Raw genomic sequence first — 13,262 nt, forward strand, 5'->3', positions numbered from 1 at the left:
CTTGAGTTAGCATACTCTGAATTCTTCGCTATAATTACGTTATATGTAGTGTTAACTGTACTTCAGTCAATGATTAGAAATGTCTTGGTGCTTTTATTTCTGATACTAACATGATCATTTCATTGAAAATGAGGCTTGATATTGTTAAAGACTCAAGATTGAGTTTGCTTTGCTTTTTCAGGTGAGTGATGTCAATGATGATGTCAGACGTGCTGCAGTAGAGTCACTTGGATTTATTTTATTCAGGTATAGTGTTATGTTGAATTATTTTGGTGCCGAATACAGTGACTTAAAATGACAACGACGGTGTTTGTATTATAGTTTGCCATTCTACAGCTACTCCTCCTCCTGTCACGTGATGGTGTGGGTTGATGCGTATTGTACTACTGGAGCAATGTTAGCCTCTTATAGTGCCTTGGTAGAAAGTATTTCCCAAATACTGATTAGTGAAGGCGCTTGTGTATATTCATAATGAAATTCCTTTTTTGTGCATTCATCTTTCTATTTCTCTTTCCAGACATTCTGTCATGGACTGTTTCACCATATTTTACAAAGCTTTAGTTATCTATCATTGGTTTGAATTGAAGGGAATCATAGAATCGTTACAGCACAGAAGCTGGCAATTTGACCCATCATGCCCATGCTGGCTCTCCCAAGGAGCAGTTCACGTAGTGCCACTCCCCTGCTGTCTCCCTGCATATTCCTCCTTTTCAGGCGTTTAGAAAATGTAGAAAAGTTAATGGCACAGAAGGATGCCACTCTGCTCATTGTGTGTGTGCTGGCCAAGAAACAAGCCACCCAGCCTGATTCTATTTTCCAGCACTTTGAAGCTTGATGTCATTTTAGACGAGTGATAACATCCTGCTGAATGGTTATGGTTTGCTAAGATAAAAGTGGTTTTTCTCTTCCCTTTTGGAAAATATTTAAAGTCTGTGTGCTCCAGTTGGCAAACCTCATTTTGTAATCATTTGAGTATATGATAGAGTTCTATTCCCTTTGAAATGCTCCTATTCCAGCTTCAAAATTTATGAAGAACTCAGATATCCTTGAAAACTTTGTCAGGTAGTTTCTCCACTCGCGAGCAGCTTGATTATAATTTGTGTTTTGAAGTGCTGGTGTCGGTACCTGGAATGGCAGTCTGGGTCCAGTAGTAGAGTCAGCAGGCCTGGGCTCTGTTGTTATAATTCTGTATGTGTTTTATCATTACTTTGATAATGAGATGACCATTAATTCTTTAAAATTGTTTATAATGTGAGGAACAAGGTGCATTTAGTACTTTTTTACACCTTTTACTCTTGTCATTAAATGTACAATTAGCTTCCATATTTTGTGGTGTGTTGGGCAAAGTTTACTCTGGTACTGAAATACATGACACGAACATACAAGAACAACAGGCATGAAACGGCCATCTGGTCCATCAAAGTTGACACACACACTGACACTCAGACATCGCTATGAGAGACTTCCTACCTACCAGCAGTCATATTAGAGAAGCAAAAAAAAATGATAAACCCAATTATAGGGGTGAAAGGTCTATAAAATTCCTCTCCAACCTCCCTGGAAAAATAGACCCAGGGGACTGCACAGATTATGCTTTATTTAATTTTTGAAAGATTTAATGGTTTCTCCAGACCAGACTTTATTTGGGCTTTCTAGCACCCACTGTTCTAAAATGTTGTACTGTTTATTTAGAGACTCAAATTCAGAATCTTGAATGACTTGCATTCAGCCATCCCTTGGAGTGTACTTCTGTAAGTCTTGATTAAGTCATTTGGAGAGGAAAAGAATACTGGTGAAGGGAGAGGGAAGAGGTCTTGTATGTCACTCGAATATAGCTCCTGACAGGTTGACTAAGGGCCATTTAAAAGAGGAGATGTTGCACATCATCATGGACAAATATTAATTATTCACTGTAAGTAGTAGTCACGGCTTATTTTCTAAGAATACCAATTTAAAGCAAATACAACTTGCTACCCATATATTGGCACTGGAATTTTGAAGCGGATGTTGTGGTAAGCTAGGTTTGGTGTGATGTGAAATTTTTGGAGATGACTAGGACTTTTATAATCTCAGTCTGATATTTAAACTAGTTGCTTAATAGTAAATTAGAAAACTACCAAATGCTGCAGCTGGGCTTTTGAAATTTTGAATATTCTTTCTGAAAAAAGCTGGATTTTGTTCTGTTTACTAATGAATGTCAATGGTTGCATGCTTATTCTTAAAAGCAAAAATAATTACAGGCTCAGTTTGATTCAACAAATATTAATTTTAATCAACATGTTTTGAATTCTACCTAGAATGATCTTATGGATAATCTCAAAGTAAATACAGCGGATGATGAATTTTTAATATATGACGGTGTGAGGTCTTCTGTGTTAAATTACTTTTCGACATATGGTTAACTATAATTTATTGAAGGAGAGAACGTTTTGATGATCCTATCTCTTTAAATTTTGGTAATGCTAGACTTCATGGATTCAAAACTTGAGTAATGAGCTGTGATAATTCGTGTAGTGATAGTTTACATTCCTGTCTGCCTGAATTCCCTTAGAGGGTATGGTGATGGCGTCTGATCTGATTTGTTATTGCATAGTCCAGCCATAACTCTAGACCACCTGAATACCAAATAATAAATGTCCAAATGTTCTAGGGTAGGTGCCAGCTGTTTCTGTCTTCCTACAGGTTTTGAGTAGAAAGAATTAAGGCTAAAAGAATCATATGTTCTGTCATCACAAATTTCTGTATTCTTGAAGGAGTTTGAGATTATTATTTGTAATTCAAGGTTTATTGTTAGATATGCCACCTCAACCCAGAAAAGTATAAAATCTTCAAGCACACTATGCTCCAAGTTTTATATTGGGGACGCTCTGAAAGAACAACTGAAGAAAATATTGCGTGAGACTTGGATTTTAGAAAAATCTAAAACAAAAAGCTTTTAACAGTTCAATTGTTTTACTTGTGTTGTGGCACCTGCTTAGAATGGAAGTACTCAAGAAGCCAAGCAATATGAATTGTTTTGTTTTGTTTTGCATTAGCTGTGTTTTTGTAACCTGTGGTCTTGACCAAAAAGACTTGCTGAACAAAAGTGAATCCTCTTGAAGTTCACTAACATTTCCACGTTCAAAATGTGAGAGAGAATCAGCCTACAGATATTGAGTTCTACATTAAGTAGCTTTTTTGATTTGCTAGGATTTCAATTATCTTTTGTAGAGATCTATATTTGGTTTAAAGTATATGTAATGGAGCAGGTTTCAAACTCTTTGGAATCCCTTTGGTGTGATTATGCTTAGGATATATCCTTTCATTGCAGCCACCAATCAGGTTATGTTTTGCAAATTCAGTCTTCCCTTCCTGGCGTACTTCAGTATCCCTCGTCTTCTAAATTTTCAATTTAGACAGACCATTATCCATATCCATTTCCTTCAAATACTCGTGATGTCTTACGTCTTATTGATCCATTGACATTGGGTAATGGATCCACCCAATGGCCTTTACCATTTGGCCATGGAAATTACCAAATTAATTTGATCTTTACCAAAATACAAATTACCCTGGTCACAAGCTCATCATCACAAAAACAGTTTCATAAAATAATTAATTTTGCAATATTTGAACAGCATAAAACTCTCTCAAATGCATAAATCAATAGGGGATAACATAAGCTTTCACGTGTGAAAGGAAAATACCATAACTGAAAATCACTATCTAGACCATAAAATATGACACCAAATTCATAAAGGCCTAATGCTGTTACAAAATTTGTATATTACAAAAATTGCATTTTAATGTACTGCATAGGAAGACTTGAAACCATTAACAATCGTTTGTGCAGTTATAGTTGGAGAATCATTATGCTGTCCCTTGGAGCAATGGAATGCCTTTTAACTTTTAAGTGCCCCTGGCCTCGGACTAGCTGCCAACTGTTTTGAAAAGGTTATTATGTGACGGTAATATTCAAAAGGTGTTACAGTCTTCACACAATTAAACTTTGTATGAACCATTTTTTTCCTTCAGTTCTGAAAGAATGACTGTTCAACAAGACAAAAGAGAAAATCTGAGGAATAGTGATACTGCCTTTCCTATCCCCACAGTTGTGCGCTCTGGAACACTCTGTCCCTCGAGCAGACATCCCCAACCACCACCATTGTGTGGTCATGCCTTCAGGCTCCTATGGCCGATGCTGGAATTCTCTTACTAAAACTATTGCTTTAGACTCAGCATTCATTTTTTCATTATGCCTTTGTGTAGTACTTTGAGATGTTTTTCATCTGGCTTAAAAGTAGCATTGGCTTAGTTTTCAGGAGATGGTTGCCACCTGGCTGACTTCTGTGAAGAATATGTCTAGCATTAGGTTATGTAAATCTCAAAAATACATTCTTTATCAGCAACCAAAACTAAAAATACTGCATGGAAAAGAGTGACTAACAAAAGTCTCACTGTGTTAAATGACTACGTGACGGTAATATTCAAAAGGCGTTACAGTTTTCAGACAATTAAACTTTGTATGAACCATTTTTTCCCTTCAGTTCTGAAAGAACGACTGTTCAAGCTGCGAACCTGGTATACTGAGGAATATTGAAAAGTGTCAACGGATATTTAAAATAAATAGGCTGCCTCCACAATATTTCTATTGAAAGTAAATTGACAAATCCAAAAGCCATTTGAAAGGCAAATACTATAATTTAAATAACTAAGAATGTTACAATAATAACTAACTGAGGAAGTAACTTATATTACAACAGTGGCTTGGTCATCTTTCACTTCTCAATACAGTTTTATTTTGGAATGTGAGGAATAAAGGGGTGAGACTTAACACTTGATGGGTGGTAAAGGGGAGGGTCTCTGGAATTTTCTGCAGACACTCTAGGGATGGGGAGCTATCCAAAAGACCTATTAGAAGAATCCAGAGCAGTATTGCATAAGCCATTGAGGAGTTTTGAGATTATAAATGTCGCTAACTTTGGTACTGAAATAAATGGGCAATCCACAAAGGAAAATATGTACAGAATGTCTGATACAAGTAGAGAGCAGCGATATCTTTGGTAGAACATGATTTCCAATACAGGAACCTTAACAGAACATCACTGTAGGTTAGTAAATGATAAAAGCATGTATGACTCCTGTTAATTGTTACCCAAATAGAAAATGTTTGTGCACAGAGAAGATTGGAGTTTGGTCTTATGTTATTCATTGCAAACATTGAGCCCTGTACATGAAGAATGGCAAAGTAGATGATATGGCCATTGGCCCACATAAGTCAACGTAAAATAAATTACAGGGCCAAGGAAGTCTGAAATTAATCTAACACTAGATCTTCTCAGTTGCTGGAATTTGAAAACCTCTTGTGACTGATCTAAAGTAAGCAACCAAACAATTACTTAACAAAGTTTTTACAACTTAGTGTGTAAAACAAAAGGTATAATTAGAAGGATTCTAATGGGAGATTTATTTTTCAGATTACATTGATCCTGTAAATAGGGCGTTATTTTAAATGTGTAATGTATAGCCGTTGAACATGCTGTAAGCCATTTATACTGTTTATGAGATACAATTGAATATGACAGGATATCCAATATTGAATTTAATGTGAATAGATCAGCTCTAGTCACGCAGTCATATAATAATTATCTCTGTTTACAGGAAATATCCTGATAGATGGCTTGACTCTTGTTAATAATAATGATTACATGCCACAGATTTTTTTTTTGAAAGTGAATAACCAAGGAATTTTTGTATTGCCTAGTTAGTGGATTGTCATAGTGTTTGGTGGTGTTAATGGAGTAGAGAGGGAGAACACCTGATCAACTTTGCATCGATGCATAGCTGAAAAGAATAAAATCTGCCCAACTCAGTGCCATGGCCTCCCCCCCACCCCACCCCCAAACTTCCGTATTTTTGAATGAAAATTTATTTAAGTGCAGGTAAGTTTGCTTATTTTCCTAATAGTATGGTAGTGATAATTTGCACGATGTTGCTTAAAATGCTTTTGCTTTTTGGGCCCTGACCTCATTTTCAGGAGAAAATGATAATGATGCTTTCTAAGCTCCCTACAGAGAATTATGGATTGATATTTTAATTTTCCCCTTTCAATTTCAATGTTCAGCCTGATTTAATAGTAACCAGCAGATCTGGTATGATATTTCTCATGGAGTTGAAAGTATACAATGTTTCTAAAAAAAAAAACGATGTTTATTCTTTGTTTAGAGGAGGGAGGGTAACATGAGCCCAACTGATTTACAGTGATTCGAACAAGTCAAATTCCAAATTTAAAATTGTATTGTAAGATTTTACTGGTGCATTGGAATTCCATTTTTCTGTCCACTATTTGTTGGAAAATGTAGTGTCAGTTCCTCTGTCATGTACCCTCTTGTTCTTTTGCTTTCTCTCTCTGTCTGTCTGTCTCTCTCTCTCTCTCTCTCTCTCTCTGCCTGCCTCTCTCTCTCTCTCTGCCTCTCTCCCTCTCAACTATCTTTCCTTCTCCCAACCTCTTAAAATTTTCCTGTTCTCAAAAGTAATTAGGATTTGTAGAACTATACCTAGTGGATATAGCTTTTCCAATAGTTGTTTATAGCAGAAAATTGTTTTAAGCAGAACTACTGGAAGCAAATTAAATTGAAATTAGACGATGGAATTTGCCATCATGTGAGAAGCAAATACTAGTCATTGTGTAACTGAACATTATGAATGTCTACAACATTTTTTTACAAGTGATGGGGGAAAACATGAGAGATTAAAGTAGATTACTAAGTAAAGTCAGTAGTCCAACACAGGTACAGATCGCTGTCCACCTTTAGAACAAGGCCCCAAGATAAATTCCATTTTAAAAGAAAGGGCTATGGAAAACTATATTTAACTTAGGGCATTGACATTTTGATTATATCTGATATGTGCTTTTACTTCACTTCAATCACTTAACGTAGAGGTTTGGCCAAAAAATAGTTTTGAAAAACAGGCTTGCCACGTTATTGTACAGATTGAGATTTAATTACATCAATTCTTCAGGTCAGAGCAGAAATTAAATTAATGTTAGATTTACATTATGCAAAACATGTATACAGTTTCACTCACTGGTGCCTCTGGAAGTCATAAGACTGCAACATGAATTAAAGAAAAGTGAATATGGCCACTAACTAACTAACTTTTGGTCATGGTCACATTCCCAAGCTGTAACTTGTTTGAATGCCACTTTCACAGACCCCTTACATGGCTTTAACTGTGGCATATGCAGCAAGTAAGAATTAATAAAGTTGGAAAGCTATAGCTCAAAACAGTTAGAAAACTAGCAACGTAAAACTACTATAGGCTTATAAAAACACAATTGATCCCGAATGATCATCAAATGAAAAGAAAGCAGAGATGAACCAATCAAATCACTCAAAATGCTTTTAATTTTTTCTTGTTCTGAGTAACTGAGATTGCTATTATTCAAAATAAAGTTTTGAATTTAAAAATGTGTTTCACAATATTAAATTTATGCATTAAATTGCATTTTGATACCATCTTTTGAATAGTTTACCATGAGGCCCGGGCTTCTCTGAATATTTTTCTCCAGAATAGCTGGAGAATTATCAATTTCCAATGTAGATAGTTTGACAAATTTTGTAACATGCACAAATACGTGATTACTGAGTTCAAGTAGAAGTGTGTCTCCCCTCATTCTGCAAACATTTGTAAATTTATCTGTCTCTTCCAAACAACTTTGAAACAAACTGAAGAATGAAATTTCAGGTAAATGTTACTTTAAAATATTAAGTGCTTGTTTTCTGTAAGAACTGAGTTCACCTCTCAAGACAGCTACACAACACCTGCTATTGAACAACAGTGGTTTAATCTGTTATTAGAACAAAATCCAGACTCTTTATCAAGCATGTAATTCTTTCTGTGGGAAAGGTGAAGGTTTTTTGTTTTTTCAAATGATCTAAGTCTAGGTAGAAGATAAATCTGAATTATTGGGCTCTTCCAAATTGACTGCCATGTCAATCATGCCAAGCTTTTCTTTCCATTTTTGTTCCAAATTCAGTTAAAAATCTTTCTCTTTTTGAAAAAGACAGTAACTGCATAAACATTTAATGAGGTAGTTTTTGTTTATAGAAATATGTGCCAGACTCTCAGCAAAAACATGAATCACACATTGACTGCATAAAGTCATGAGTTGGCTAAAGGCAAAAAGCAATAGGGGAAGAGCGCCAGTGGACCCAAAGGGTCATGGTCAGACCTGAGTGTGGCGGAGCAGCCCCGGTGGACTGCGAGGGGCTCTTAAGAATTTAGGTCTGCCTCAGATACTGGTCTTCGGTGATGTCAGTCATTCTCTTAAGCAGTTTGATCACGACCTTGAAAGAAATTCACTTCCATTGCCTAATGACGAGTGCAGTAATGAATCATAAGAAAGTAAAATAAAATATATTTTTGTTTTGAACTGGATTTCAAAGCCTTGCCTCACCATGCATACTTGTTCAATTTCTCCAAAGATAAACTAAGTTAACCCTGAGACGAAGTTGGATTTCAATCGTAAATTGATTTATTCCACAGTAGGTAAAATGCACAGGACAATGAATGTCACTTGAGACAATCACTACAGCTTCTGTGAATGCATTATTGCAAAAAAAAAATGGGACACAGGATTACCAGGCCATTTTAAATAAAAGTAAAGTGGATACAGGAGATTTGAAATAAAACAGGAAGTGCTGGAAGAAAGGTCATATCGGGTTCGTAACCTTGACTCTATTTCTCTCTCCACTGATGCTGCCAGCCCTACTGAGATTTTCCAGTACTTGCTGTTTTACACCAGACCACATTGATGGGTACCTAAATCGGCTTAAAAGCCTGATCTCTCTGTTCTGTGACCTAGTGTCCAGCGCGTTAATTTGTTCCCTTTGCAACCTTCTGTTATGCAGATTCTCAGTATCTGTGTTCTGAATTTTACAAACCTGTCACAAACTCCCACATGTGGATCAAAAAAGATTTCCAACATACAGATGTGAAGTGTGCTCAATAAGCAGACACAACCAACAAATTTTCTGTTATTTGGATTTCTCGAGAACATCATCCATCTTTTGGTAAATACCGTGTGTTGCTTATCAGTGCACAACTTGGCACACAGCTGCCTTGGGAAGCTAACTCCTTTTCTTAGGAAAGCTTTTACTTGGAAGTGCATCTTAACTTGGCCTTTTTTGTTACTGATCCTTTGCATGAAAAATATGGTGAAAGAATCTTTAGTTGTAATATTTCAAGGACTGTTTAGCCCTCATTCTCTTTGGTCCTTTGCCCTCTCCCTCTAGCTTGCTGACTCCGACATTCCTTTCTGCGGATCCCAGGGTTCACACTCAGTGCTCAGCTTCAGTAATGCTCTATGCTTCCAGATCTTCAGACCTGTAGGTGCTCCTAGAATCAATGGCTCTCTCTGGTAATAATGAATTAGTTAAGTAAAAACTGAAAATGCTGGAAGTGCACTGATCTGGCAGCATCTGTGAAACATTTGAGAAATAGGAGCAGGAGTAGGCCATTCGGCCTCCCAAGCTTGCCCCGACATTCAATAAGACCATAGCTGATCTACCCCAGGCCTCAACTCCTCTTTCGTGCCAGATCCTCATAGCCCTCAATTCCCCAATATTTCAAAAATCTATCTACTTCTGTTTTAAATACTTTCAGTGATCTAGCCTCCACAACTCTCTGGAATAGAGAATTCCAGACATTCACTATCCCCTGAGAGAAGAAATTCCTTTGCATCTCAGTTTTAAATGAGTGTCCCCTTATTCTGTAACTGTTCCCTAGTTCGAGATTCGCCCATTCGTGGAAACATCTTCTCAACATCTACCCTGTCAATCTTGTACGTTTCGATAAGATCACCCCTCATTCTTCTAAACTCTAATGAATAAAAGCCTAACCTGTTTAGCTGTTCTTGATAAGTCAACCCTTTCATCCCAGGAATCAGTCCAGTGAATCTCTTTTGAACTGCCTCCAATGCCAGTATATCTGTTCTTAAATACAGGGACCAAAACTGTACACTGCTCCAGGTGTGGCCTCACCAACACCCTGTACAGTTGTAACAAGACTTCCCTATTTTAAACTCCAAACCACTAGCAATACAGGCCAAAATTCCATTTGCCTTCCTAATTATTAGCTGCACCTGCACGCTAACCTTTTGTGTTTCATGCACAAGAACACCCAGACCCCTCTGTACTGCACTTTTTTGGTGTCTCCATTTAAATAATAGTTTGCCTTTTGATTTTTCTTACCAAAGTGCATAACCCCACACTTTCCTACATTAAACTCCATCTGCCAAGTTTTTGCCCACTCACTCAACCTGTCTATATTCCCTGCAGATTCCCTACGTCTTCTTCACAGCATGCTCTCCCACCTACTCTTGTATCGTCTGCAAATTTGGATACATTACACTCTGCCCCTCCTCCAAGTCATTAATATAGACAGTAAATAATTGAGGCCCCAGGACTAATCCTTGTGGCACTTGTTACGTCTTTCCAACCTGAAGAAGATCCATTAATAGTGACTCTCTACCTTCTGTGTGTTAACCAATCCTCAATCCATGCTAAAACATTACCCCACTCTATGAGCCCTTATATTGTTCAATAACGCATTATGTGGCACCTTATTGAATGCCTTCTGGAAATCCAAATACATTACATCTATCGGTTCCCCTTTATCAACTCTGCTTGTTATATCCTCAAAGAACTCTAACAAATTTGTCCAACATGGTTTCCCTTTCACAAAACCATGTTGACTCTTTGACTGCGTTAAGTTTTTCTAAATGTCCTGCTATTACTCCTTTAATAATGGACTCTAGCATTTTCCCAATGACAGATGTTAGGCTGACTGGCCTATAGTTTCCTGCTTTTTGTCTCCCTCCTTTCTTGAACAGGGACGTCACATTAGCAGATTCCTGGAATCCAGTAAGTTCTGGAATATTTTGACCAATGCCTCCACTGATGGAGAGAGAAACAGAATTAATATTTCAGGTCCATGTCCCTTCATCAGACTAGGTCACCAAGCTGAAATGTTAACTCAGTGTTTTTCTCTTTCTCTCTTCAAAGATGTTGCTTGACCTGCTGAGTATTGCCAGCATTTTCTGTTTGTTTTTTTTCAGATTTCTAGCATCTGCCGTACTTTGCTCTTGTATTAATGAGTTCAGCCTGGGAACATACAGCCTTTATACTTAATAAAATTTTCTGACCATGAGCAATTTTAAAGGATATTGGGAGCGTGTGTGTTTAAAATCCATTTTCTCTTTTAATTTGCTGTGTCTTCGCTTTGCTTGTACAAAAATGTTATAAATAATTATCTCTATTTCATGTATTCACTCAGTCTTCATTCCTACATACTATATATCCTTCAAGGCAATTGTTCTGTGACATTCTAGCGACATGTTGTGAATTGTTTGAAGTTCCAGTATTAATAGTTGAACATAAACCCTGGGAGCTAAACCTGTAATAAGAGTACATAGCACGAAACACCACAGACACCGTGTTTGTCTAAAGTGTTTTCATACTGGAGTGTTTAATATAAAACAAAAAGGCTTTTGGGCTGAATGTACCTTAGAAATTGTAATGTTAGAAATGACAAAGTTGGAATCTAGAAAGAACAATGCAAGATCCCAATGTATCTATCTGCAAGCACCATTTAATACATAATGTACCCTGAAAGTATTAAGTATGTAAACTTAGCTTAATTGGACAAAGGTCAAAAGACATTAATCAAAAGAATAATAGTTTTTATCAAAATTGATTTCAAAAGAGGATCAAGATGCCTTCCTTCTACCTGGGGAGAAGAACCTTAAATGCTGTTCATTCAGCAGTCTAAAGGCTAAACAGTGCTTGCTTAAAATTTCCTATTTATTGTTGTAGCTGTAAACGTTTATCACAGATCTTGCCTTTTATCTGATGAATCTGTAATCTCTGATGAAGATAGAACTGGGCAGTGCTGTGGAGGCATTAAAGTGAACTGGTTTGCTCTAGTAACAGGTTTGTCTAGCTGTTTTTCACTTATCAGTCTGCTGCCATAGACCAGCAGTTGAGGAAAGCTACTACCGAAATCCTGGGGCGAATTGTTGTTTCATGGGGTTTTAGTTAGCAAGAATGCAAACAAGTAGAATTTGCAACAAGAAATCCAGACAGCCCAGGTACTGATGTATCTGACTCACTTAATTCACATAGTGAGACTTAATTTGTTTAGTGCTCGGTGAATTTTTTTAATGTTTGAGAGATGTTTTGCATCTTGTGGATTTGAGTGGTTTAACTACATATTGTAACATTTTTGTATCATTCAGTTACTGACTGTAACAAGGCACCTAAAGTGATATTCCTTTGTTTACAACCAGGACACATCATTTGTAATCTCTGCCTATGTAATTCAAATTTTATGTTCAGTCACTTGTTTTGATTGTCACTCCTGACCCAAAACTATTACTTCTATCTCTCTTTTATTGTTCTTGGCTTCTCTTGGGGGGCCCTTCACTCTGGTTAACAGGAGGAGGAGAAGACCAATCATGCCACCTTTCATTTACTGCTCTACTTTGCCGTGCACCCTAATCACTATTGCTCTACTTTCCTACTGCCAATGTTCCAGGTTGAATCTCCCATGAAAAGAGCACAGCTACAATCGGCCTCTTGGCATTCTCTGAAACTTCCATTGAAGCACCTGTCGCTGCCTTCTTACAAGCAAAAGCCTTAACTGTTCCATCTTCTGCTCTTATCAATCTTCCTGATTGCATGGTCTGCCCACTAGAGGCTGACCTCGTTCCCATCCATTCATTTTACCCACCAATGCGCCATGGCCTCTGCCAGTGGATTAATCGCTTCACCATATTTCCTCCTCAATGTGTCCATTCACTTGTGAGCTGCAGCCTCAATGTGAATAATTCATTGGCACCCTGACCATAACTGAAGTTTCCCTGTCTGGCTATGCTTCCCAATACTTGACCTATGCAAACTGGTGCTGTGTTAATCTTTTGTCCTTCTTGACCTTTCTGTGGCCTTTGTGATTGACCACACCATCCTTTTCTGGTACCAAGTTGCTGTTGTCAAGCGTAGTGGAACTACCCTTGCTTGGTTCAACTCTTATCTAACTGATCAGAGCCAGAGTATCTCCAGCAATGGTTTCTTTTCCACATCAGTATGACATCCCATAGTGTCACTGTCTGTAGACATGGCATCAGTTTCTACCTATATGCTGGTAGTATCCAACTCTGCTTTCAGAATGCTCATCAGTCAATGAATGAACCATAATTTTCTCCATCAAACGTTGATAAG

At 37.3% G+C, this 13,262-nt stretch overlaps 1 protein-coding gene across 1 annotated transcript in view; it reads left to right on the forward strand.

The window, feature by feature from the left end:
* Positions 1–13,262, forward strand: part of psmd1 (proteasome 26S subunit, non-ATPase 1) — a 120,763-nt gene that overhangs the window by 43,795 nt on the left and 63,706 nt on the right. The window contains exon 17 of the mRNA XM_041211958.1: positions 182–246. Coding sequence (XP_041067892.1) covers positions 182–246 — 65 coding nt within the window. The remainder of the gene's footprint in view (positions 1–181; positions 247–13,262) is intronic.

This window comes from Carcharodon carcharias, chromosome 2 (assembly GCF_017639515.1).
Source record: "Carcharodon carcharias isolate sCarCar2 chromosome 2, sCarCar2.pri, whole genome shotgun sequence".
Taxonomy (NCBI): domain Eukaryota; kingdom Metazoa; phylum Chordata; class Chondrichthyes; order Lamniformes; family Lamnidae; genus Carcharodon; species Carcharodon carcharias.